This window comes from Daucus carota, chromosome 4 (genome assembly GCF_001625215.2).
Source record: "Daucus carota subsp. sativus chromosome 4, DH1 v3.0, whole genome shotgun sequence".
NCBI lineage: Eukaryota > Viridiplantae > Streptophyta > Magnoliopsida > Apiales > Apiaceae > Daucus > Daucus carota.
Window position 1 is genome coordinate 19,452,831 of NC_030384.2, and position 24,549 is coordinate 19,477,379.

The window sequence follows — 24,549 nt, forward strand, 5'->3', positions numbered from 1 at the left end:
GCCACAACAAGAGATTACTAGCATTTCTTTCAAAATTAAAGAACATGTCCTCAAGTATAATGTTGTTTTAGTTTATAAATAGACCAAGTTTAAGGGAAAAGATCAAGTTTCCGCGTATTTAATTAATAGAAGTGGTCAATAACCTTGGAGGAAGATGATGTTGAACCACCCATCTTAATTCTGTTAGCTGACTTGTGATATAAGATTCAACCAAAAAAGACAAAAATATTTGTTTTGTCATATTATCTCACATAACTCGAATTTAATATTTTAATAAAAAATTTGAAACAAAATTTTTAATAATTTTATAACTTATAATTATATATGCTATAATACTAAAATTTTATTTTTCAAATATAATATAAATATAAATGTATATTATATTATTTTCTTTTCTCCAACCAACCATTAAAAAAGACTTATTAGCCGTCATTAAACATAAATTTCAGACAACGTAAAAACAGACTAATTCTCCTTAAGCAGAGGAAACATCATGCAAGTACAAGATATAGGAATATAATATCCTAAGCCGCGTCGCCCACGAATCCTAAGTCTACAGGTGAACTCCCCGACAAAAAGTACATATCATTGTTAAAATAATTGAGCTGGATCATGTCTATCGTTTGTTACGAGGAAACTCAAATTTAAATACACTTGGTCACTTAAAAATAATACAAATTAATGTTATTAGTTTCGTTTCTCTAAATTTTAATAATAGATAAAAATTTACAGTAATTAAGTCTTATATAATTATTCTCATATTATAAACTTAAATAAATTTTGTAAACTAGTTGTTGTAAAATCGTTGGGTAAAGACTATTTTTATGTTATTTTCTAATTATGCATAGAAAACATATTAATTATTAAAAACTTATATATAAATATTACAGTAATTTATAGGTTACTGTAGTTTCAATAACATTTATACGTCATCTCTCTCTCTTTCTTTTTGTTTTGTACATATCTTCTTCTTCCTCTGACCTGTTCTTACCATTTTCTCTGCTGTTAACATAGCTCAAACTTACATACCCAGAAAATAAAATTAAACTAAATCCAAGACAACCCTTTTGTTTGATCTAGAGAGAAAGAAATGTTAGCATCAATTAAAGAGCTTGCAAGACTTAATTTAGCTGCAGTTTTGGTAATTGTTGCTACTTTGTTATTTTCTTCTTCACTTGTGTTTGCTAGTGATGTAGTTCATCAAGATAACATTGCTCCAAAGAAGCCAGGCTGTGACAATGACTTTGTTCTGGTAAAACTCTAATCTTTTTTTCATGTAATTTTCTTTGTTTTTTTTTTTTTTAATTTTGTTGTTGTTTGATCATGTTTGTTTTGCCTAATCTTGCTTGGTTTTTTTGATGTTAGGGTGATTGATTTTTAGAGTTGGGATTGGTTTACATGGTAAATTAATAGGATGATCATGTGTTGACTAATATTTTATATGTATGTGAGAAAGGAAATTGGATGCCTCTTCTTCTTCTTTTTTTTGTTGATGCAAAGCTTGTATATCTTCGATTAAAGTATCAAAACATATATGATTACACCGAGATGGCAACAAGCTTGCATATATGTATCAAAAAGTGGCTATTGATTTTGAATTTAATGTTGCCATATATTTGTATTGGATACATGTCAAAGATTCTTTTTGGTTCACCAGCTTCCGACTTGGATCATACAAGAGTTAACTTTTTTGGTTGAAATATTTAATAAATCATATTAATTGAAGTTGAAAGTAGAGTTTTACTCTTTTGGTGTAATTGTAAGTGATAATCTGGGTTTTTGGATTTTGGTTATGGTGATCATTATGATTTGTGTAACTTTTTTAAGTAGTAGTCACAATTGTTGTGGTTGATCGTCTATATGTTTGCTGGTTAGTTTTGTTATCTGACTAAGGATGAACTAAAGATGGAAAATTTAGTTTGTGCATTAAAGTTGCATTAATTAAATTATATAAGGAAGTCAAATTGGGATGACCTAAGGATAAAAAAATTCGTTCTTTATTGTATCTGATACCAGATTATATTGTATATGTAGTGATAATATGTTGAACTACATATCGTATATATAAATATATAGTAGTTACTGATGTATGTGGCTATGACATATACACTTCCTCTCTCTCTTTTTTTTTTGCCAAGTTACATATATAAATTCTTAATGTTAATAAGCTGTGTTTCTTTAGGATGAATAAATATGTAAGGAATGTCATGAATTTTGAACTATATTATTTGTAAATGTTTAAAATTTTCATTCCGTCCTTCATTCCATTCTTATCCCCCTAAACCAGAGCTCCAAACTCCAAATGCTCCATTCTCCCCTAAACTCATTTTCCTCCCAAATCTCATCATAGAAATTTTAACCATACTCATTTTTTTTAAAAAAACTTCACTCCTACCGCCATTGCTTCCCATTAACTTTATTCATCCTATTCCATTCTCCCCAACCAAACACCCATTAACCTTTTTTGTGTGTGTGTTTCTAAGATGAAGAGGAACAATTATTTAACATATTTTGGTGCATTCAATATGTGTAGCTAATCCAGCGCCTCTTGCTTCATACTATTAATAATTTGGGGTTAGAAATTATGATGTCAAGTTTTTTCTGGTTACATTATGTAAATAAACTCATCTTTGTCATACATCTTATTTACTGATTCTAACCAGGTAAAAGTTCCAACATTCATTGATAGTCAAAAGAAAGATGTGTTTGTTGGTGTTGGTGCTCGATTTGGTCCCACCTTACCATCAAAGCAGAAAGATGCTATAAAAGGTCGAGTTGTCCTGGCAGACCCTCCTGATTGTTGCAGTAAACCAAAAAATAAGGTTTAATATGCGATTCTGCTCTACTCATTGACCAATACTTGTTCGCCTGTAATTGTCACACTTCAGTCAGAACTTTAACATCTTGATGGTCTATTTAATGCTAGCTTACAGGTGAGGTCATCCTAGTGCACCGCGGTAACTGCAGTTTCACATCAAAGACCAATATTGCTGAAGCTGCTGGTGCATCGGCCATTCTCGTTATAAACGACCAGAAAGGTAACTCAGTTTCACTTTACACTTTTTAAGTGAATTATGAAAACTGGTCCAACATTGGTCAAACTGTGAAAGACTACTTTGTTAAACTTATGGTCAATACTCACAACATCGAACTTCTAGTTCTTTTGAGCTGCAAATCAGACAGTTAGACCATCTCCAACCCAACTACAAATTTGTACTTCTATACCATTTTGATGTAAAATTCAGCTCCAGCCGAACTCTAAATATTACACCATCCATATTTGGTGTTGCACCAAAGTTTGGTGTAACTTCTTGTGTTTTTAGATATTCCAGCACTACCCTTTATTGCCTAAATATTGCACTTTAACCATTAAATAACCTATATAGTACAAGAAGGATTCCTTTTAGTGGCAATGGGTTGGAGTTGATTAGAAGATAGTGCAACTTATACACCATTTTGATGTAAAAAATCACCCAAAGTAGTGTAATAGGTTGGAGACGCTCTTAGTAAAAAACGAAATAACCAAGTGGAAAACAAAAATGTATATTTAACTAATACTGAATCAGTGGGCAATTATTTAATACTGAAAAATAGAAAACAATAAATTCGTTCTCTACAAAAAACAATGTAGATAATAGACCAACACAAAATTTTCAGGAAATGAATGAAAAGCTGGAGCCGAAAAAACACAAATAGAAAGTATAGAGTGCTGATAAACCTTAAGTATAGCATCATAACGATATTGCAATTTCTTATGACTGCATAAACTATATCTTTTACTCCCTAGTGTGTCTTTTAAGTCTCACTGAATTATTTTTGTGATCTTATATCCATTCCACCATTGGTACAACTGCTTGAATCGATTCATTCTGGCTAGGGCATCAATAAGGTTACCGTGGAAGTAAGGAGGCCAACTTAATTAAATTTCTTTCAAATTGCGTTATTCGAACTCACTCAATCGTTTTACATTTTTTGTGTATATGGCTTCTTAATGAAAACAGGAGCTAGCATAAATGTACAATGTCACTAACGTCAGTGTAGCTGGAGCTTGCGATGTCAAAAGGATCTTTAAGATTGTTCTTATAGTTAATATTGTATGTTAAGCTCAGAAAGTTAAATTGTATATTTTATTTTTAACTTGTTTTCTTCTGCAGAGCTTTTCAAAATGGTATGTGAAGTAAATGAAACATTCATGGAAATCAGCATACCCGCAGTTATGCTCCCACAAGATGTCGGTGCAACTTTGGAAGAAAGTATAAACAGAGATCTTAACGGTAAGACTTATTCAGTGGTTAAAATACAGATAAGAGTAACTGTTAATCATAGATTTATGTGTTTGGTTTGAAAAATCAAAGACTAGAAAAAAGTGTTATGAACTTTTTGATCAGATATTGCCATTTGCGCATTGTATCATTCCTTCACTGTGAAATAGTTGTATTCACAAAGTCAAAGGCTCATCTATTCTGGGACGGTCGGGACATAGTTTTTTTCAGCGTTCGTTTATAATGAGATGTGTCCTGATAATGGTCTATAATATTTTTGTACATGAACGATGCCTCTTGTATTTGATAGCCGACGCATGATGCACCTTCACTGATAGGATCTTCTTTGTGCAGTTACCGTACAACTATACTCTCCTGATCGCCCATCAATTGATGTGGCTGAAGTGTTCTTATGGATTATGGCTGTTGGAACCATTTTATGTGCGTCTTATTGGTCAGCATGGAGTGACAACGAAGCAATTAATGAACAGGAGAAGCTCTTAAAGGTCCTGCTGTCCTATAATATTCTGTTATCTTATATTCTATTATAGGGTGATCGATTTGATATTTTGGGGCATGTACTTGCTAAAAATTCTTTAGTCTTTAATTTGATAAATTTAATGTTCTTGCAGGACGCGCCAGATGATTATTTGAGGCCAGATGAAAATTCTTACAGTAGCGTGGTGGACATTACCACAACATCCGCGATTCTGTTTATTTTGATAGCATCTTGTTTCTTGGTCCTGCTTTACAAGTTCATGTCATACAAGTTTATTGAAATTTTGGTGGTGGTTTTCTGCATTGGCGGCGTTGAGGTGTGCTTTCCTTCAGATCACAATTTGTTGTTTGTTGGTGCTTGTTATACTCAACGAAATTTGCATAAAGTTTATTGTTAGTCACTTGTCTATGCTCTTAATTATAGTTCTTTAAAAATTTCATGAACTGTATGAATCTAAATTTACAATTTTACTCTAAGCACATGAAGTTCAAATTTTTTCTCTTGCTCCTGTTAGGTGTAATTTTCTCCTCCTTTGTTGACATGTTTTTCGTGCTCATGATCACTTGTCAATTTCTCCTACTTAAAATAGGCATATGAGTGGAATTGTTAGAGGGAAAATCAGTACATTGTTTCGAAGTCATTTTTTTGGTATCAACTATTCTGGCATCTCATTTTACAATGTTACTGATGGTAGTTAAACAGGAATTTGGCCTGTATGAGATTCTATTCCATTTTTATCAACTGGAAGTTATTTTAGAAGCATTATCACTTTTAGGCTTCATTTTGTGTTATTTTATTTTGATAAGCAAAATTTTAAACCACGCCCTTCCACTTGAGTCATGAGTGTACCATATGGCCTATGGGTATAATTGAAAGATGCCTGGCATAATGTGGATTAGAAATCTTTTGGTTCGACTACCAACCTTTTTATATTCTAGTTTTTGATGTAATTTGAGATATGGGCATGGATATCCTGTTTACCAAGTATTATGTCATTTAGAAGTATTTTGTTCTGAATCAGTAGTAATGATATCTTGCTTTATTTTATTTACTCTTAACTTCTTGAGATTTAGTGCTAATATTGATCCCTCATTGTATTTACAGGGTTTGCAAACTTGTCTGGTGGCTTGGTTATCATGGTATACAAACTGTTCTGTTCATGGGTCATAACTTACGTGTATTCTAATTATTATTGTAATACTGATGTTCGAAAAATATTTTTGAAACTGAAATGCTCCATCTTTTCTCTTGCACAAAATTTCTTGCGCCTTCCATTCTATTTGTTTGTTCATAATATATATATCGACACAAAATCTCAACCTCCAACTTGTTGGAAAAATGATTTTTTCTCTTCTTTTTTTTTTTTTTTGCGTAAATTCATTAACATTGAAGAGAGATAGGCATAAGAAATTTTAAATTAGGATAATAGTAATCTCTTCCGTCCACTTCCAAATGTCATTGACTAAGGTAATATGATCCTATATACTAGACGTAAATATTAAATACTTGAACTCGGGCAAAAATTAATTAAAAAGATAATATTTGTGTTGAGACACATTAACCTTTCTTCGTAGTCTTTAAAGTAGAGATATACGTTTACTTTCTCTCCTTTAGTTTTTTCTGGCAGCTAATTGCTACAATAACTATATTCTACTTGGTATTCACATGTCAATGATAGGTTGTGTAACTATGTATTGCAAGGACAACTTTTCATTTATTTTGTCACATAAGTTATGTAAAGTATTTGTTTTTGTTACTTAATACAGTTTCAGGTTCTTTGACCATGCTCGTGAATCAAATGTTAAACTCCCCCTTCTGGGTGCTGTCTCATACTTAACTCTGGGTGTTACTCCATTCTGCATAGCTTTTGCTGTCGTTTGGGCAGCCTATCGCCGTGTTTCCCTTGCTTGGATAGGTCAAGACGTCCTTGTAAGAAATTTTTCGTGTGTATGTGTATGAGTTTTTTTTTTTTTTTAAAGACGTGTATGAGTTTTATTCATTTATAATTGATGATCACTAAATTCCTAGAGAAATGAATTCCTTTCAGTCTGTTCCTAGTTATATGCATGTACTTGCAAGGAAATTCACCACCTAAAAGATTAACTCCCACTTTTTCTGATTCCAATAGTCTGATATCCGAAGAAGATATACTCTCGTATTCGTTTATAACTTCTAGAACCTTAATATTGCATTTTTTTTTTCCAAAACTTGTTAAATTTGAAGACCATAAAAAACTTGAAGACAGCTACCTACCTTGATAAGTTTTGAGTTTGTTGTATTTATAAGAAATTGAAAACCAAGGGTTAGCTGTTAAAAAAACTATTCCCAGTGGTTGGAGGGGGGAACAGTGACTAGATCACTTAGAATGGATTGATGGGATGCTGAAACATTGAGAAGGTTGTACTTCAAGTCGGGTTAAAGTGCTCATTCTCTGATTGCTTACCTATGGGTTGAAGTGCTACAAATATCTTGTATTCCTTCCTAACCTCTAGTGTGATAGGGTCATAGGGAGTTCATTTTACCCTGTATAGCCTCTAAAAATATACAACATACAGTAGTGAAATAGTAACATCCGTGAGCGAATATAGACAACTATTTGAATATGAATGCAACTTGCACTTCTATCACTTATCAGCTCTCTTGAAAGATGAAAGTAAACTGCCAGTCTTTTGGGCTAGTTGAACCGCCTGTTTTCCTGTACTGCCTTTAGATAGCAAACACTGATCTCCCTGTTACATATTTTGAAACACCGCACTTCTTCATAGATTTGCATCAGTCAACATTTATCTTTATCAACTTGAAGAAAAAGGTAGTGCCACAATAGGATCCAGTTTGTTCTTCTATACTGTATAAATTGGAAAAAAAAATAAAAATTGAACACAATAGACATGAATTTGATGATATCAGCAAATTTTCTATTCCATTAATTTTAAATCAGTTTCTGTGACCACTCACCATGATGTGGAACTGCTCTGTTTGTTATATAACTCCACTTTTTTTTTTCCTATTTGTCGTTAGGAATTCATATAGTTATCCTGAGGTATATACACCAACGGTTGCTCTAACTTCATGCTTGCTGTAAATAAAACCTTACCGTTGACAGTTCAGGGAATGCATATATAATTGAGATCAATCATCAGTGTTATTTCTGAAGTAAAAGTTTTCTTTACTTTTCTTTTTCCATCAGGGTGTTGCGTTGATAATAACAGTTCTTCAAATTGTACGAGTTCCAAATCTCAAGGTGACTATCCTATCTCATTTTCTTTCATGAACTACTGGGCTAATCTGCGAGCACACATACATACATGTAAACTGTGGTTTGTGTATGCGAATGCTAGCCTCAGAACACTTTCTGTTTGGTTCTGGGACTGTGCTCATTGAGTCTTTGATATTAACTGTGTCATTTGTGTTGATGTCTTGTGCATTAAAAATTAGCCTAGCTTCTTCTAACTGTAAATCATTCTCATTTTACTTCTTAATTAAGAATCCTTAAGCCATGGCATATACAAATTATGTTTCGATCAAGTGGCAGACAAGTGTGAGATTCATTAGATTGTACATCGTACCTGTTCTTGTGCCTTTTTTATCTTTGGTTATCTTAATTTTTTTCATTTGCATAATATTATGGTTTTGGAGGTTGTTTGGAGTACTCTTCCAAATCGACAAGAATTTATTCTGATAGTATGCAACAGTAGGAATCAGATCCTGCTTAAGCATCTGAAAATAGATTGAGAATCTTTGTAAATCATCTGCCAAACAAGTTTTTTTTTTTTTATCATTTCTCTTTTCTTTTGTATGGTTAGGTTGGAACAGTTCTTCTCAGTTGTGCTTTCTTGTATGACATTTTCTGGGTCTTCGTCTCCAAATGGCTATTCCATAAAAGTGTTATGATAGTGGTGAGTTGTTGAAAGTTTTCACATACTTGTGGGTATTACTCAACACATTCGAAACCATATAATGACATAGATGGAACGCTTTTCTCTTCTCTATATAGGTAGCTCGGGGTGATAATAGCGGCGAAGATGGCATTCCGATGCTGTTAAAAATTCCACGGATGTTTGACACCTGGGGTGGCTACAGCATTATTGGGTTTGGTGATATTATCTTACCAGGATTGCTAGTAGTATTTTCCCTAAGGTTTGAGCCTATAGATTCTGGTTTCTTGATTGCTATGTGCTGCTAGAGACCAAGGCATTATTTACACTGATGGTGGATGTAAATACACTATTCAGTTAGTATATCACTTAATTAATTTTTTTAAAAAGATCCTTAAAATAATAAGAAAGCTAATCATTTATCAATTTTCTATTTCTGCAGGTATGACTGGCTAGCAAAGAAAAAGCTTCGAGGTGGATACTTTCTTTGGACTATAATAGCTTATGGTTTAGGTATGAACCTGTTATATGACCATGCAAACTCCAAGTCTGAGATACATCTTTTGAACCCTTTTTTTGAGCATGATCCACATCTAGTTCGGTACAAGATTATGTGTTTTGTAATTGCATGCATCATACTTGTATGTATAAATCGTAAATAGAGGATCCATATATATTTTGAGGATGTTAATATGCCTTTTATTGATACAAGAGAAAGATTGGACTATTTTAGCCTTTTGGGGGATTTTTGATTTTCTGTCATATTCAAAATTTCCTTAGTCTGGTATGTTTTTGCCAAATTGCTACAGGTCTTCTCGTCACATATCTGGCCTTGAATTTGATGGATGGGCATGGTCAGCCAGCTTTACTCTACATTGTACCTTTTATGCTAGGTACACTGTCCAGCAACCATTTATAGGAAACCTTCATATTATTATCATTTGAAATAGCATCTTTGTTTTAATATGCATAAAACATGAATCAGAAACTCTTCATTGTTGCAATTTCTTCCTAATTTTGATTCAATATCATGTGCTGCCCATCTAGGCACATTCCTGACGCTGGCAAACAGCCGAGGGGAACTCGACAACTTGTGGAACAAAGGAGAACCAGAGAGGATATGCCAGCATGAGCCGTCGAATTAAACCTACACTTTGACTGTGGAGATCATATCTAACAACATCTAGGAATACAGAACTCATAGCTATAGAATAGAATCTGTACTTTCATACACCTCTTTTGTGCATTACCTCTTACATTGTAAAAAAATGTTTACCATCAGAACAAAGCAATAGACCTAGTTTGTTAATAATTTAAACTTGTGTGCACTAGCCTCACCAACAAAAAAACTTAGTAAAATATTTAGGGGATGTTTGTTTTAACTTCTTTTCCTAATTTACTGTTTCCATATATACTCATTTATAAGTCAATTCGAGTTTATAAGAATATGAGATTTTGAAAATTCTCTCTTTTTAGTGAATTACTTTTATTTTTAAAAATTTTATTTTATAAAGTGTACAAAATCATCTGAAATAAAAATTTATAATATTTTATTATTATATTAATATTTTTTTATACCCGATAAAAAAAATTCAAATACATAAATTAAAATTTACTTTTTAATTTACTTTTTTTGAACTTGTGGCTACTTGCTGTTCATTTTTTTTTAACTTGTGGTGACTAAAACAACTTATTCATAGACCAGTTCACAAGCTTGTTCATTCATGAATTTATTTACGACCATTTTCACGAGCATATTAACAAATTTATTCATAGACCTATGAAGATAAAATAATATACAGTTCCTTGTGTGTTATTATTGCTTCTCCCTTATGCGAGAACCAACCTTCAAAATTGACTTCAATGGTTTCACATCTTCATTATCCATTCCATATATCTTTCTGTTCCACTTTTTGCTGGGAACTATTTCTTCCACATTTTCACTGATGCTCACACTCTTCTTCACCCTTCTTGCCGGAGGTACGTGTGGCATCGTCGTTTTCACATCCGCCACTCTGTTATTCAAAGGCGCAGGACCATCATTTCCTGGGACTTGTAGCAGCTGCCCTGCTTCCGTCTGCTCATGCAAGCCGCGGAAATTACCAAAAACAGCACACAACGCAGAGGCCGGTATGCACACCGAGCAATAAAGCCACTCTAATGATTTAAGTTTGTGCATGATAACCGCTGAAAGGTTGCGGCAAACAATTGACCCAAAATATCCCAGAGTTAAAATTTTGAGGACGAATGTTGATGAACTTTTCTTGATAAAGTTCATTAGGTTGAGAAAAACAGAAAGGTAAAAGATTGAATTTCCACTTGTAACTAGAATATAGGGAAGGAGAGCTCCCTAAGAAGGTTTTAATGTTGTATACAAGGTGGGCAAGGTATAAAGTATAGTGCAAAGGTTGCATTGTTTCTGAGCTATTCCTTACCTTCTCTTTTGCTTCTAACTGCTCTTTCACCTCTTCTACAAGCAAATTGCATCATCACATGTAATACCATTTAACTTGCAATACTACTTTTTACTTATAGTAAGAAGTTTAGAGTTAAAGTAATCTTTAACTTATGTGTTTGGATAAATTTATTGATATTTTTTGTACAATTTATTTAGTACAAAAGCTATGAATTATAATAATAGAATATGTTGAATTATTTTTTAAATGATTGTATATATTTTTGTGAATTTAAATTTTATAAATAAAATAAGTCACTAACTAAAAGAAGTTATGATTTTCAACCCCATCCCAACCCAGCTTATAAATCAAAAATTGACTTATAAATTCTTTACACAAACCGTTCTAACAAGCTAGTTCTAACAACTTATAAGTCAGAAGCCAAAAAAAATTATAAGTGCTCCCAGACACAAGCGCTTCAAACACAGTATACAGACCCAGTTCTCATTAACTTCTTCTGGGTGCAGTGTTCTATTCATATATATGATCCAACCATGCAATTAAAATTAGATATATATTCCAAGATTTCCGTATACATCAGTTTTACTTCAGTTTCATTAAATAATTAATACCAGATTAATAATTCATCTTTCTACTAGGAGATTCCATTATCAAAGACAGACCAGTGCATTAGAGATGCAATAGTTTCCTTTCGATATCCTGTGTCTCCTTTTTGTAACTGTAAGAAAACAATTACCGCCTTGACTTGGCAAAAAATATTAAAATTACAGCTGGAATGTCGCACTAGAATCAAAATTTTACCAAACTGGCAACTATAGGATCAGCTTATTCGTCACATGTAACAAACAAGAATGCAAAGAACAAATTTGAAATACTGAGTTCACCCATATCACCTTTTATTGCTCAAGTAATTAATGATATGCAACGATGCATGATAAACGACCTCACACAGTCAATTGCTCATGGATCAAAATCTGTTCTGATTTCTGAACTTCAGTAGAGCTATCTCACCAACACCAAAAAACAACATAACCTGTTATACCTTAATACGCCCACATAGTCGCCAGTAAGAATTCGGGTGAAAGAAAGACTTTTCAAAAACCCATATGTCGCGAACAAGTACCTAGCAGGAAGCAAAATATTGCAAGTGTTTCACTGTAGTTAAAGTCGAAGCAAAACAAATCAACTGTGTGAATCAACAAATTAAACAGAGTACAAAATCAAAAGAGTTTTACATGGAGAACTTTAGACAGAAAAAGTTGGAATAAGCCTTCCATATTATTTGACTATTTTTTTTTTGCCAAGTAGTAATTGTATATACCCAACAAATAAAAACACAATACTAGGCATTCCAATATAGGCGAAAAGGAACAGAACAAGTTCCAACAAGAAATGCTAAAGACTAAAACGAAATCAGAAGTATAACTGAGCTAAGACGCAACACTAATCTAGAAGGCTAATCAAAAAGGATCATTCCGACCTGCTTAATGAAAGAATTACTTGTATTCAAAAAAGTCTACTGCTGGAACAACGGTTTCTTATCATAAAGTTAAAGCCAATTCCTACATCTCTGATGATATCCATTTCAAAATCCTCTCTTATCATAGCTACTCAACTACCGCTACTATATTGTAGTCATCTCTTAAGGAATCCCAGTAGGAAACTAGGCAGATGGTTTAAAGGAAAGGTAGATGGAGCCTCGAGTAGAGACAATTTTTGGCCGGAGCAATCAAGGTCTTAAGCACTATAGGTTTTCTTCCGAGTCCCTACGCATCAGGAGGAATTGAATTCCCATAAACAGATCCACTTTTATAACATACACCACACTGTTTGCTGTATCTTTTACATACAAACTTCTTTTCGCCCATTTTTCTTTCGTAAAAAAATTCTTATACAATTACAGATTACCTTCTTCTCTAACTTTTCCTATAAGATTTTAATAAATTCCCTTCCAGGGAATAAATTCCATCATTCATTTTCTCCGTATAATTTAGAGGAAGGTAAAAATCATCATAGTAAAAGATAACCATAAAATAATATAGTTTGCCCCTTTGTTACACAGATTCTCCATTTTTATCCTTGTACCCATGTCCACTGTCATTACATGGGTGTGGTTATGGGATCTGAGTCAGATCCTTATTAAAACCACAAACTTCACCTGTACCGTCCCACCTCAAAATGAATATTATGGTCTTGTTATTTAAAAAGTCCATAAATAAATTGTTTCATGTTATTCTATTAATTTTATGCTACAATTTAAAATACATACCAAGTGCATGTGATTTCTCTGTAGTAGACACTAGCCTTATGAATGTGCAAGAAATCAATCTATATAAAGTTTTAATTGTGTTGAGCCTTCATTCTGAGTCCCTGCACCCCTGTCTAATTTATGTTCCATATCCAGAAATCCTAACTATCCTAAAACTAAGAATCCGTCTCTTGCATCCGAACCCATGTCCGACACCCATAACCATATCTGGGTAACATAGCTTTGTCTTACAACTGTACCAAGCAGCACTAAGAAACTTAAGTGTTGAAAATCACAGCAGTTTATGCATATGCATGTAAGAATGTATGACTGGTTCAATTTCCGTACCTCCTTATCCTTGTCTCCAGCGACAATAGCACCACTTGAATCATAAGCCTCAAACTTCTGGACAATCAAGGAACAATGTTAGTAACGCTTTCAAGTGAATTATAAACCTATCAACAGGAATATGACCTGATGGGTGGTGCGAGGGAATGAAAATAGGTATTGTAACAAATGCCACACCTCAAATATGGTGATATTATATTCAACCAAATAATCTTAATAATTTAGCAACGCAAAATCAGATGACATTAACTCCATGGGTTATTTACCACAAACCAGAAACGATTTACATTCCTGTAATACATATATCTAATAAGTTAATATGTCCGTCCTATAAATTCATCGCTTATTTCTTTGAGGTGAATGGTTTATTTTGATGTCATTTTTTTTTTACAAATTTGCCTTATCAACATCTAAAAAGTAAAAAGTAAGTACTCAACACTATAAAGGCATACGCATAGAGATGAAGGGCTCTTTTTGTTTATGATACATAATAAAAGTTCACACGCTTCCAGGATGTCTGTATTTTGACATATGTGAGTGTTGTTGAAAAAAGAGGGAAATTATTGATTTAGGATGAGAAAACATGGGCAGAAGAGTATGTACATATATTTGCTACAGCAACTAATAACCATGAGGTTGACTAAATCTCGCTGTCATGGCATGATGCCATTCTTTTGCTACCCGTTATCACAAATCTCACTCGAGACCCCCATTTTGAGATTTTAGACTTATCTCAGAATCGAAGAGTACATCAATAAGCATAAAGTTCATATCCCAAAAACCTTATTCTGATTGAAAACCCATCTTATAAGATTCATATTAGTGTTGAAATTTAAAGAACTTCAAGGAATCATGACTTGGGCTTGCAAACTCGGTACTTGAACGCCGACTCATGGCAGATAGCCACCATGATTTATGGATTTAGGAATCGAATGAACCTCTTTACCCTTCGGAGAACCCTTTTTTAGTATAGTCCTCGATGAAACCTACACAATATTGAACACATCATACTGCTTCTTGATCTGAGCCTTGCCTGCTAAAGCACTAACCTAGTACTTGTACTTCTCATAAAGCACAAGAATGATATGATAGCAACACAAAAGACATGTTGGACAAAGCCTCTCTATTTGAATAATGACTCAGGATAGATGGCCACCATAATTCATGGCTGTTTAGCCTTCCAGGAATCCTTTTTTAAATGGTCCTCAACGAAACCTTCACAATACTGAACAGATCATATTGTTTATTGATCTTAGCTTTCTTTATCTGCTAAAGCATCGACCTCTTACATGTATTCTCGTAACGCACAGAAATTATACGTAGCAACATAAAAGACATGTGGGACCAAGCCAGGAAATTACAGCCATTTCCAAGATTCGAAAAAGAACCTAAAACTAACAATAATAGAACTGGACCAAACACTTACTAGAGAGCTGGATAGGCGATGCAGACCTCGAAATTAACAAATTTGTTAACTAAATAATTTTTATCAGTTTATTAATACCTAATATAGAATAAAAGTTATTAGGTATTGGATATGAAATTTTTATTTATAGGTAGTGGTTATCGATAATTTGCATTATATTTCCTGTTATAGTATTTTACATTCATTTTTAATGAAGAATTGCATCGCATATTATAAAATAGTTTATCTATAAAACAGTAGAAGCTTCTAACCAAAGCTTTATGTCAAAGCGTAAATATGTTTCTGAATGGAATAGCAAAAAACAAGGAGCTGCATAGTTGGGCAGCCACTTTTACCTGCTTTGTCAAGAACTCAAGTGTAAGCTGCATGAAGAATTTACTGAGGTCATCCTTGTCAATAGCAATCTATACAAGTTTAATGTACAAGGAAAAAATATTTAGCAAAACAAAAGGTAAAAACCAGATTAGCTGGGATAAATTTAAACATTGTCCAAGTTGATATCAGCTTCTAGTAATTATTCTAAATCTAACGTTGCAGAGGTCACAGAACCCAAAACAGATTTTAAAACATAATACAATCACACAAAATTAAGGACAACACTATACTATTTCAATCGAAGAAAAATCACTACCCCTTGGATTTCTTAACCACATTAACAGAAAGGAGGATATATCAGATCACAACCAATAACAAGAGATTAAATTTTAGTACTTAACAGTCCAATTCTGTAAGCTATTGATTGCATGGAGTTCCGCTGACATATAAAGCACCAAAAAATTTTCTTCTATTTAAATAAAATGAACAAACCTTATAGAATAACCTACCTAGTTGAGAAGGATATGCACATACTTTGGTGCTCTTATCCAGAGAAAAGTACCAATAAATTTTAAATTCAACACTAATAACCGAACATATCAACAATTCCAAACCCATCCTATACCCTTGACAATGAATAATCTCAAAAAAATTCAATCTTAACACAGTGCAGACCTTAATAACATACATAACTAAAGATAATTCTTGATACTAACTTCTGTTCACCTTCACTGCTCCTCATTCCAATCTGTAACTCACCACAGAAAGCTAAAACCCCCAAAATCATAAGAATAAAAACTAAAAAATTTCACTGAATTTAAATAAAATGGCCTACCGGATTACAAACACCAATATATTGCAACTTAAAAATACAGTCAACAGCATTTTTTTAGCAAGCATATCATTAATAATTTAAAGAAAACTCAATATTCTGAAACAATGATACTCACCATTCGAGCTCTTAGCGTTCGAATTTTCACAGCAGGTTCTATCAACTCCAAGTAAACACTGCTCCACACTGATTGTCTTTGCTTAATCTCATTTTTGAGCGTCTGTTCCCAAAGATTATACAATTACATGAATAAAGCATTGCAGGGAGTACAAATCACTTCAACTATTATAGGATTAGAAAGATTAAGGAAGATACAAAATTTTGTTTAAGCATGGGGATCAGAATCAAAACAATTGAGAGTAAAAATGATCATGGCCATACAGAATACATATTTTCTGTAACAGCTTTCCTTAAGGATGCCTTGTCACGAGTCGCTATATGAGAGTTTATCTGCCAAAGAAATATTTTACTAGTGAGCTTTCAGTGATATTGATCCAATGCACATCTCTACAAGAATATAATTCACAATTTACAATGTCATGTCCAGAATTATTAGGTCACGTACAGGAACAGACAATATACAATTTCTTTAAATGCTGATTCAATCAGTCTGAATGCTCCAAACTATTCACAGAAAAAGATGCATTCATTTGCTAATCTCAAATCTCATACTAAAATTAATTTACACTAAAACCTCTACACAGGACCAAGAAAAAAACATTACTACAGGAAGGTTATTCTTAGCTATAGATTGCCAAACACAGTTATATATTAAAAAATAATTTACCTATCTATATTGTCTATACTATATTTTAAGAAATATTTAAAGCCATCCTAAATGTTAATGTAAATATAATATATTTTTTGAAAATATAATATTTTTCGTATATTTATTTAAATATATATTAAAAAATATGAAGTATTCCTATATAGAGGAAAATTTGTAAAGGATGGATTTGAGAAAACATACAATATTACAATGCATTAGTTATTCTTAATTATAACTGGTCCCGAGTTAGGACTGTAATTTTTTTTATTACTGAAGGAGTTACTCTTATACAAAGAATTACTATGTAGAGGTTCTACCATAGATTATTGTTTGTCATCTTCCAGGGTTGTGCGCATTCTGGTCTCAAGTATGTGCGCAATTAGATAATAATGTAGGTTATTGTTTGTCATCTTTCAGGTGTGTGCATTCTTGTCCCATGTGTGTGCATATTTAGATAATTATCATACTAGTTCATTTTGTGCATCCTTATCTCATGTGTATTATGTGCTGTGCAATAGATGAAAATGAAAACCAACAAGGAATTTGTGACTCTATTATGTAATGTCCTCCTGCAAGTTAATAAACTAGGACTGCGTAAAAATCTTAATAGCATGCGGTCACTGTTGAATTCTTTAATTTCACATCAACAAATTGTAGCACCAATTTATTTCCAAATATTTGAGGAATACTATGAATCATAATTGCATTCTTTTCTTCCTAAATAGATCCTCCTATAGGAATTTCATATGGAGTACACCTTTGAAATCCCAATTATTTTAGTTTGTGAATGACAGTCCAAGATTAAAAAAGAAATTTCATAATCTGCAACATGTAGAATACAAATTAAACCTAGAGATACATCAAGTACTTATGTTGCAATTACCATTGCTTATCAAAGCTAAAGAGGAATATATATCATCCTCCTCTCTGCACATTCAGAAATCAATTCGAGGGATATGCTATGAGATAATAATGGCTGAACTAATTAAAAATATCATAAGTTCAAGTTCATGATATCAGTGCTGTGTACAGGTATATTACGAAAGGAATATTTTCTCTCTCAGGCATATTCAGTCTGACTTGTAAATATATTTCACCTATTTAAATGAAATTCAAGATTTTTTTCGCCTTTTCAAGATTTTTTCGCCTTTTTGATCATGTTAGCTGCTTCAAGATAAAAACAAAGAATATTGCTTGATTTATCGGTAAAACAATTATCTGACCTGTAAAAAAGAGACATTTCCAGTAACAACAAAGATAAATGCTGTGATTCCCGAATAACATACTTTCCGGAAAAGGCTTTTTATAATTCAAACTCGATGATAATAGCAACTACAAATTACTATAAAGAGAGCATACATATATAAAACAAAAGGCAAACACCTTTAAATGCCTTGTATTAATTTCATATCAGAGGCTATCCAGAAAGTCGGTCATCGCTACAAGCATATTAATCAAGCTAAAAAGTATGAACCTCTTTGTATAGATTAAAGGCTTCCGTGTAGAACTTTTGCTTTGAATATCCCTTTTTCCGCAATTTACTAATGGCATATGCATTTTTGAGCTGTGGATTATTTAAAAAAGAACAATGAGAAATATCATGGAGCACTAGGAAAGCTGATAGTTGCACACACTCCCTACTTTATAAGAGTCTTCCATAATATCCAACATGCATATACACTTTTCTGATAACTTTTTTAGTGACTTAAACTCTCAAGTCTTGCAACAATAGGCAAGTTATATCTTTAGACTTTACAAGACCACATGGAAACATACCTCTAGAATGATGTCGTCTTTTGTTCTTCTCCATCCACTTCTAGTGAAGCATCTGCATTACAAAAGAATCTGATCAAGATTTATCACAAACTGGATGAAGTGAAGTATAAATGTTTATCACCTTTTCATTTAACCTGTATCTAAATTCTGAGCTTTATTAACTTTACTCATGACATCTTGTACTTCATTTCCAAAAAATAATAAATAAAGAACTTTAATTCTATGAAGATGATAATTTTTATCATACTCCATCACATTATAGATGTCCCTGTGACTTCTGCACGTAATTTATAGTGCATAAAAAGATACTTTCGCTTGATATTTTTTCAATTTTTTTGTGAATAAAAGTTTATGGTTTATATTTTTATTCAGAAAAAGAAAATTCAAAATATATTAATCGGAAGTAAATTTTTATGCACGTTAAATTACGTGCAAAAAGTCAGAGGGATATGTATAATGGGAAGGAGGGAGTATCATGTTAATAAATGTGTGCACTACTACGCTGAATTAATATTAGTGCCTAGACGATAATATAGATTTGAAATTTCTGATACAATAATAACTAGACGATAAGTATATCAATTACTAACCTTCGCCAAAAGGCAATTCGTTCACGGGGTGTATATGGCTCAATGACAAATCCAGGACTCTGCATAGAAAGTTGGGTGCCCTGTATGCATGGAGTAGAAAGTGTTTGCTATTGTCAACAAAAACCTCAATTCTATGCAGAGAAGGATATTTCATGATCACATGTTTATAATAATCATTGTAAGATGTAAAATCTCCACTCTGCAGGATATTATCACTATCTCTACAAAGTTTGCCACAATTCTAATGAGGAAGAAGAATTATAGAGTTACTGCCGCTACTCTCACATTTAGTCTATTCAAAAGTACTATTGATCGTAAACAACAAAGACAATTCAAATATTCAATTAATTCCGGTATACTTCAGCATTGAAAAATTGTTAGTAACTATGTTTTTTGAATATACAAGTGGGAATACAATTCATCCTATTAGCTTTATCTCAACATTTCAAAATAATTTATTACTTGGCTAATATTGATTTGCGAAGTGAATATTTACTTAGCTAATTTTCACTTGCAAAGTGGATGTAATTAATTTTATATTAGAATGGAGATAAGATGGGCTCTATGAGTGGTTAGTCGACCCTTTAAGGTTGTCCACCGTGCTTGACTGGGCACTTTCATGAGTCATGAACCAGGTGCTTTACCCATTCATTGGCAGGTTCATTGTCGTGTATTTTGATGATATCCTCATCTACAGTTGCACGTGTTCGGTACAACTTATCTCATTTGTGCATGTGAGGTTCTCGCAGTCTCTTTGAGTGTGAATATGTGATGTACATGAATTATATAATGCTCGGCAAAAAGAGTGAAAAATAATCTAAAACTTCTACAAAACATACAAGGGCAAACTCAAATTTCAAGATAACACTACCATACTTTATGCCGAGCTTGGGCAGGGGCTTTTGTTTGCGTTGTAACCATTCTCTGATGATTCCAGAATATTGGCTGTTGAACAACCTAGACAATACAAAACAAAGCAACAAATGAATTGTGCACAAAAGAATAATAAGGAACTACTAAAGGATAAGTAAAGTTGCCACCTTGGAAATGGAGATAGTAAAAAAAGGGGCGCAAAGAACAGTTCCGTTCAATGGTAATTAAGGAGAGAAGAATTGAAACAAAATCTATTCATTTTCAATTACAGATAATATATTACAAAGTAGTAAAAGCTCTGAAAGTAATGTCAAGGTCTCTATCCAAACTAATATGCAGGGAATCCGGATGAAGTATATATTATGGAATTTCATTTTGCAGTCCCTCACAAGTTGAGATGGCTGGCCCAAAGGCTTCGAACTACAGATATTCTTCTTTTTTCTCAACTAAATTTTTATCAAAATCAGAGCAGTCTGTTGACAAAAACCACAACTTCACCAAATTTGACTACTGTGCATATAGGAATGGGATGAAAGTAGTAACGGAAACCTATAAGCAGATCTTCAAACAGATAACAATTAAAAATTCACGAATCCCATGCTAACTAACATGGTCTAGTAGCTCTAGTATTTTATTTCACTATCACTGTATTGTTGAATCCCAATTATTACTAGTCCACTAGTCTCGTAAGACTCTTGTCTTTTAGGAATACCGTAAATCTTACGGACAATAAATTTAGTACAGAACTTGAAATTTTAGAAAGATGCTTTTGCTCTTTAAATTCACCCAATAGCGTTTTCATCAAGCTACAATAAAGGTTCTAGCTCTGGTTCTAGCTTATAAATCCTTACTTGGGTGAGAACACAAACCTTATCAAGATTGTTTATAACAATCCATGGGATGAGAATCTCAATAGGATGGAGCACGATTGGATAGCCCAAGTGGTTAAGGGCCTATCCTCTGTTGGCTCAGGTCCTGGGTTCGACTCTGGCTCGCCTCGAGAATATCTTAGAACAGATACTCAAATTGTAAGGCTATAAGCCACATTAGTCAAAAAAAAAAAAAAAATAGGATTGATTTTATGACAGTGAGGAAAGTAACTTCGTTAATCACATTAACCAACAATGCTATGGATTAGCAGAAAGTATCATTCGCTAAAAGGTTCTTATAGATTGATCACTAGTTCAATTTGTGCTCTCCGGAAAGAAAATTCAATGCGGATCTTACTTGATCATAAAATTGTGACCTTAAATGTGTATTCACTCCAAGCAACGCTGCTGATGGCAAATTTATAAGATTAAAATATCTGAGGTAATAAAGGGACACTGAGCACTGAATTGATAATATGTAGAGCTGGTCCATGAAGAAATTTGGTTGAAGGAAGAAAAGGAATAAATTGGATCTAGAGACTTTAGGCTAAATGACTTAAATTTTAAATACCGAATGTTTTTTAACACATAACACTGCAAGAAGTATTATATTATAATACCAATGCAATCAAATCAATTTTGTTAATACCATTGTTGAGCGAAAAGCATTTGTATGTCCACAAGTCCAATGTCGTTCACAAGAGCCATTGAGCATATTGGAATATATTCCTGCAACTAAAAGATTGATAGGTATATGTAATTAAGTGTGTTTTACAAGTAATGTGGTGGAACAGCGAGCAATAAATTAAGCAGATGTGAACATTTCTGCAATCCTATATTTCATATATGCAAATTAGTAGCAATATATGGCAATAGTTCGGCTGGCCCTTTTCGCACAATCTGGAGTTAAAAGCCTCAAAACAGTCCACAAAGGTGGCACATTTGGGTTAATACAAAAAACACAAGTATAAGTTACATATATTCTAAATATTTAACATAAGCAGTTAACGCCATTTTGTTTAATAGTGCATCTTCGGGTCATTTTACTTAAAATTGTGCATATATACAATTAAACCTCATTCAAGAAATGAAGCACATTTAGATGTTATTCACATACCACTTCTTTTTTTCCAACTGAACCAGAGAGAGAGAGAGAGAGAGAGAGAGAGAGAGAGAGAGAGAGAGAGTACCATGAGAGTGATAATTTCTTGAGGCTCCTAGGCTGAAAAAAGAAAAGAATTTATAAGTAGAGGGAGGAGAGAGAGAGAGAGAGAGAGAGAGAGAGAGAGAGAGAGAGAGAGAGATGAATTTACTTACAAGGAACTGGTGATTTCATCCACACCACCACCGGCAACACATACATTTCGGATCCTCCCTAGTCTTGACAACATCCTTCTCTTAATTCTCAGTTCCTATTTCAACAACACCAGCGAGTGAAAGATGGAGGGGTTTTGATGATCCAAGGGTTTATGCTCAACTAGGATGACGCCTACGACGCCGTTTTCCTAAATCCTCAAACTCCAAATTCCAAACCTCTCCGATTGTGTTTTTTTGATTTTGGGCTTGTTTGGGTAGCATAGTTCAAGACTTATCAAGACTTTTTATTTTATTTTTTTAAATATATAAATATTTTATAATGTTTTTGGATATAGATGTAAGAACAAAGTTCCATGTATTCCACATATTTACTCTAGTACCGTAGACCACGTATGTTCTGCAACTATAGAATGACATAAAAACATTGCAAAATGTGTTATTTCGCAAATCATGTTCTATAAACATCATTATTTTGTTAAAAATTTTGACAATCCTAAACATTCTACAAGTTAAATAGTGAAAAACACATTATTCTGCAAAACATGTTAAGTTTGCAGAACATATTTACATATTACAGAACATATGTGTTCTACTTGTCGAACATAGTTCACATGAGATGGCAAATATGTTCAATGTGAATGAGCCAAGCTTGGGGGAAGTCCAGCAAGCTTTCGATTTGTTTGATGAGAATAGTGATGGCTATGTAGACCAAAAGGAGTTAGCTAGAGTCCTCAAGAGGCTGGGCTTAAAAGATTTCTCGGAAACAGAATGTCAGAAGATGATTAAAATTTATGATCAAAACGGTGACGGGCTTGTTGATTTTTTCGAGTTCTGTGAACTCGTCGAGGACAGCTTTAGTTGTTAATTCGTTCTTACTCTTTTTTTTTCACCGCCTGGAAAAAAAATATCCGAGTCACAAGTTCATTCAGTTCTTGACCAGAGCAACCTGTATTTCGAACCATTAATTAATGTCCATAAACAGAAGTACCTATAGGAAATTGTTCATGCAATTTAGACTACATATAAACTGTGTTTAGCGTGTTTGGTGCACTGTTTTTTTTTTTTTTGAAAAGCAAGAACTTTTATTAATAAAACCATCCTCCAACAAGAGAATGGAGTAGAACAGAAACATAGAGCTTACATCCCAGCCATCCAACCTAAAACAGAACAGACCTACACACAAACTTAACAGCTTCAAACAGAACATATAACTACGAAAGAAGCTGAACCTAGACACGAAACACTGAACACAACTTATTAAGCTTCAATCGGAACATATAACTACGAGAGAAGCTGATCCTAGAGACGAAACCTACGCTGGGATAAGATAGACACCATCCTAGTCAATATCATCTATTGGCGGATCCCCAGCAAAGAGAAAGCCATTGACATCCAACTCCGGCTGAATCTCTTCCTCAATATCGCCCACTGCCTCATCAACCCCAGCTTGGTTTGCCTGATTATGCTGCTGCGCCCCTCCATTTGCCATGACATTGTTCAAGGGAACTGCATCTGCAACACCATTATCTGCATTAGCCATATGACCCTGTGCAGCAACCTGGCCAAGAGAGAGGCCATCCACCTGATCAGCAATGCCCAAGGCAACGTTGAAATTAACTGGGTCAGGGGCCTCATCAGGGATGACCACATCCATAAAGTCCGGATGATCGACACCGAGCCCCATGTCCCAGTCCAAGAGCTCCTCGAGAGGGCCGACCATACGATCCAAGGTGTACAGCCGATCAGAGACATCTCTTCCAAGACGAGCAATAAACCTGGCAACATGGTTCCGCGCAGGGAAGACATAGGCCAACACACAAGTCTAGCTGCGATCCCTCAACAGGATATTGATCTGAGAGACGATATCAAAGACTGGAGCTGGAGTACCTAGAGGAAAATCCTGCACAGCCCTGTATGCCTCCAAGTTATCTGTTTCAATGACAACAGATTCATAGCCTTTGACCTTTGCTCGCCTCAACGGAGCATAAATGGCCCAGAGTTCAGTTCCAAGCTTTGACAGGAACGGGATAGTTCCCACCATTACATGACGCATGGAGCCTCGCGAGTTACGGAAGATTGCTCCAAGACCTGAGTTGTTGCCTATAGCTGAAGGAGGGTTTGCATGCACGCCAT

At 33.7% G+C, this 24,549-nt stretch overlaps 2 protein-coding genes across 4 annotated transcripts; one reads left to right on the top strand and one right to left on the bottom strand.

Moving 5' to 3' along the window:
• Nucleotides 1-914: 914 nt before the first annotated feature.
• On the top strand, nucleotides 915-10,018 carry LOC108219165 (signal peptide peptidase-like 4). Of its 3 annotated transcripts, XM_017392463.2 has the most exons (14): nucleotides 915-1,252; nucleotides 2,664-2,822; nucleotides 2,927-3,038; nucleotides 4,155-4,274; nucleotides 4,617-4,768; nucleotides 4,895-5,077; nucleotides 5,866-5,900; nucleotides 6,528-6,690; nucleotides 7,949-8,002; nucleotides 8,565-8,657; nucleotides 8,756-8,898; nucleotides 9,079-9,149; nucleotides 9,446-9,529; nucleotides 9,684-10,018. In XM_017392463.2, exons 1-14 carry the CDS (start codon nucleotides 1,091-1,093, stop codon nucleotides 9,779-9,781), a joined length of 1,629 nt encoding a protein of 542 aa, XP_017247952.1. In that variant the 5' UTR covers nucleotides 915-1,090; the 3' UTR covers nucleotides 9,782-10,018. The 3 variants fall into 3 exon arrangements, 1 of the variants encoding a protein (XP_017247952.1); XR_010291045.1 differs by lacking the exon at nucleotides 9,684-10,018 and having other exon boundaries at nucleotides 945-1,252; nucleotides 8,756-8,992; nucleotides 9,446-9,511; XR_010291046.1 differs by lacking the exon at nucleotides 9,684-10,018 and having other exon boundaries at nucleotides 945-1,252; nucleotides 8,756-8,976; nucleotides 9,446-9,511.
• A 1,754-nt stretch (nucleotides 10,019-11,772) lies between these two features.
• LOC108216037 (uncharacterized) lies at nucleotides 11,773-22,631 on the bottom strand. The gene is made up of 12 exons (XM_017388692.2): nucleotides 22,417-22,631; nucleotides 22,290-22,321; nucleotides 21,749-21,834; nucleotides 20,234-20,314; nucleotides 19,358-19,437; nucleotides 18,768-18,819; nucleotides 18,466-18,555; nucleotides 16,604-16,672; nucleotides 16,341-16,442; nucleotides 15,411-15,479; nucleotides 13,650-13,706; nucleotides 11,773-12,176 (listed from the first exon to the last, which is right to left on the bottom strand). Exons 1-12 carry the CDS (start codon nucleotides 22,488-22,490, stop codon nucleotides 12,090-12,092), a joined length of 879 nt encoding a protein of 292 aa, XP_017244181.1. The 5' UTR covers nucleotides 22,491-22,631; the 3' UTR covers nucleotides 11,773-12,089.
• Nucleotides 22,632-24,549: the final 1,918 nt, after the last annotated feature.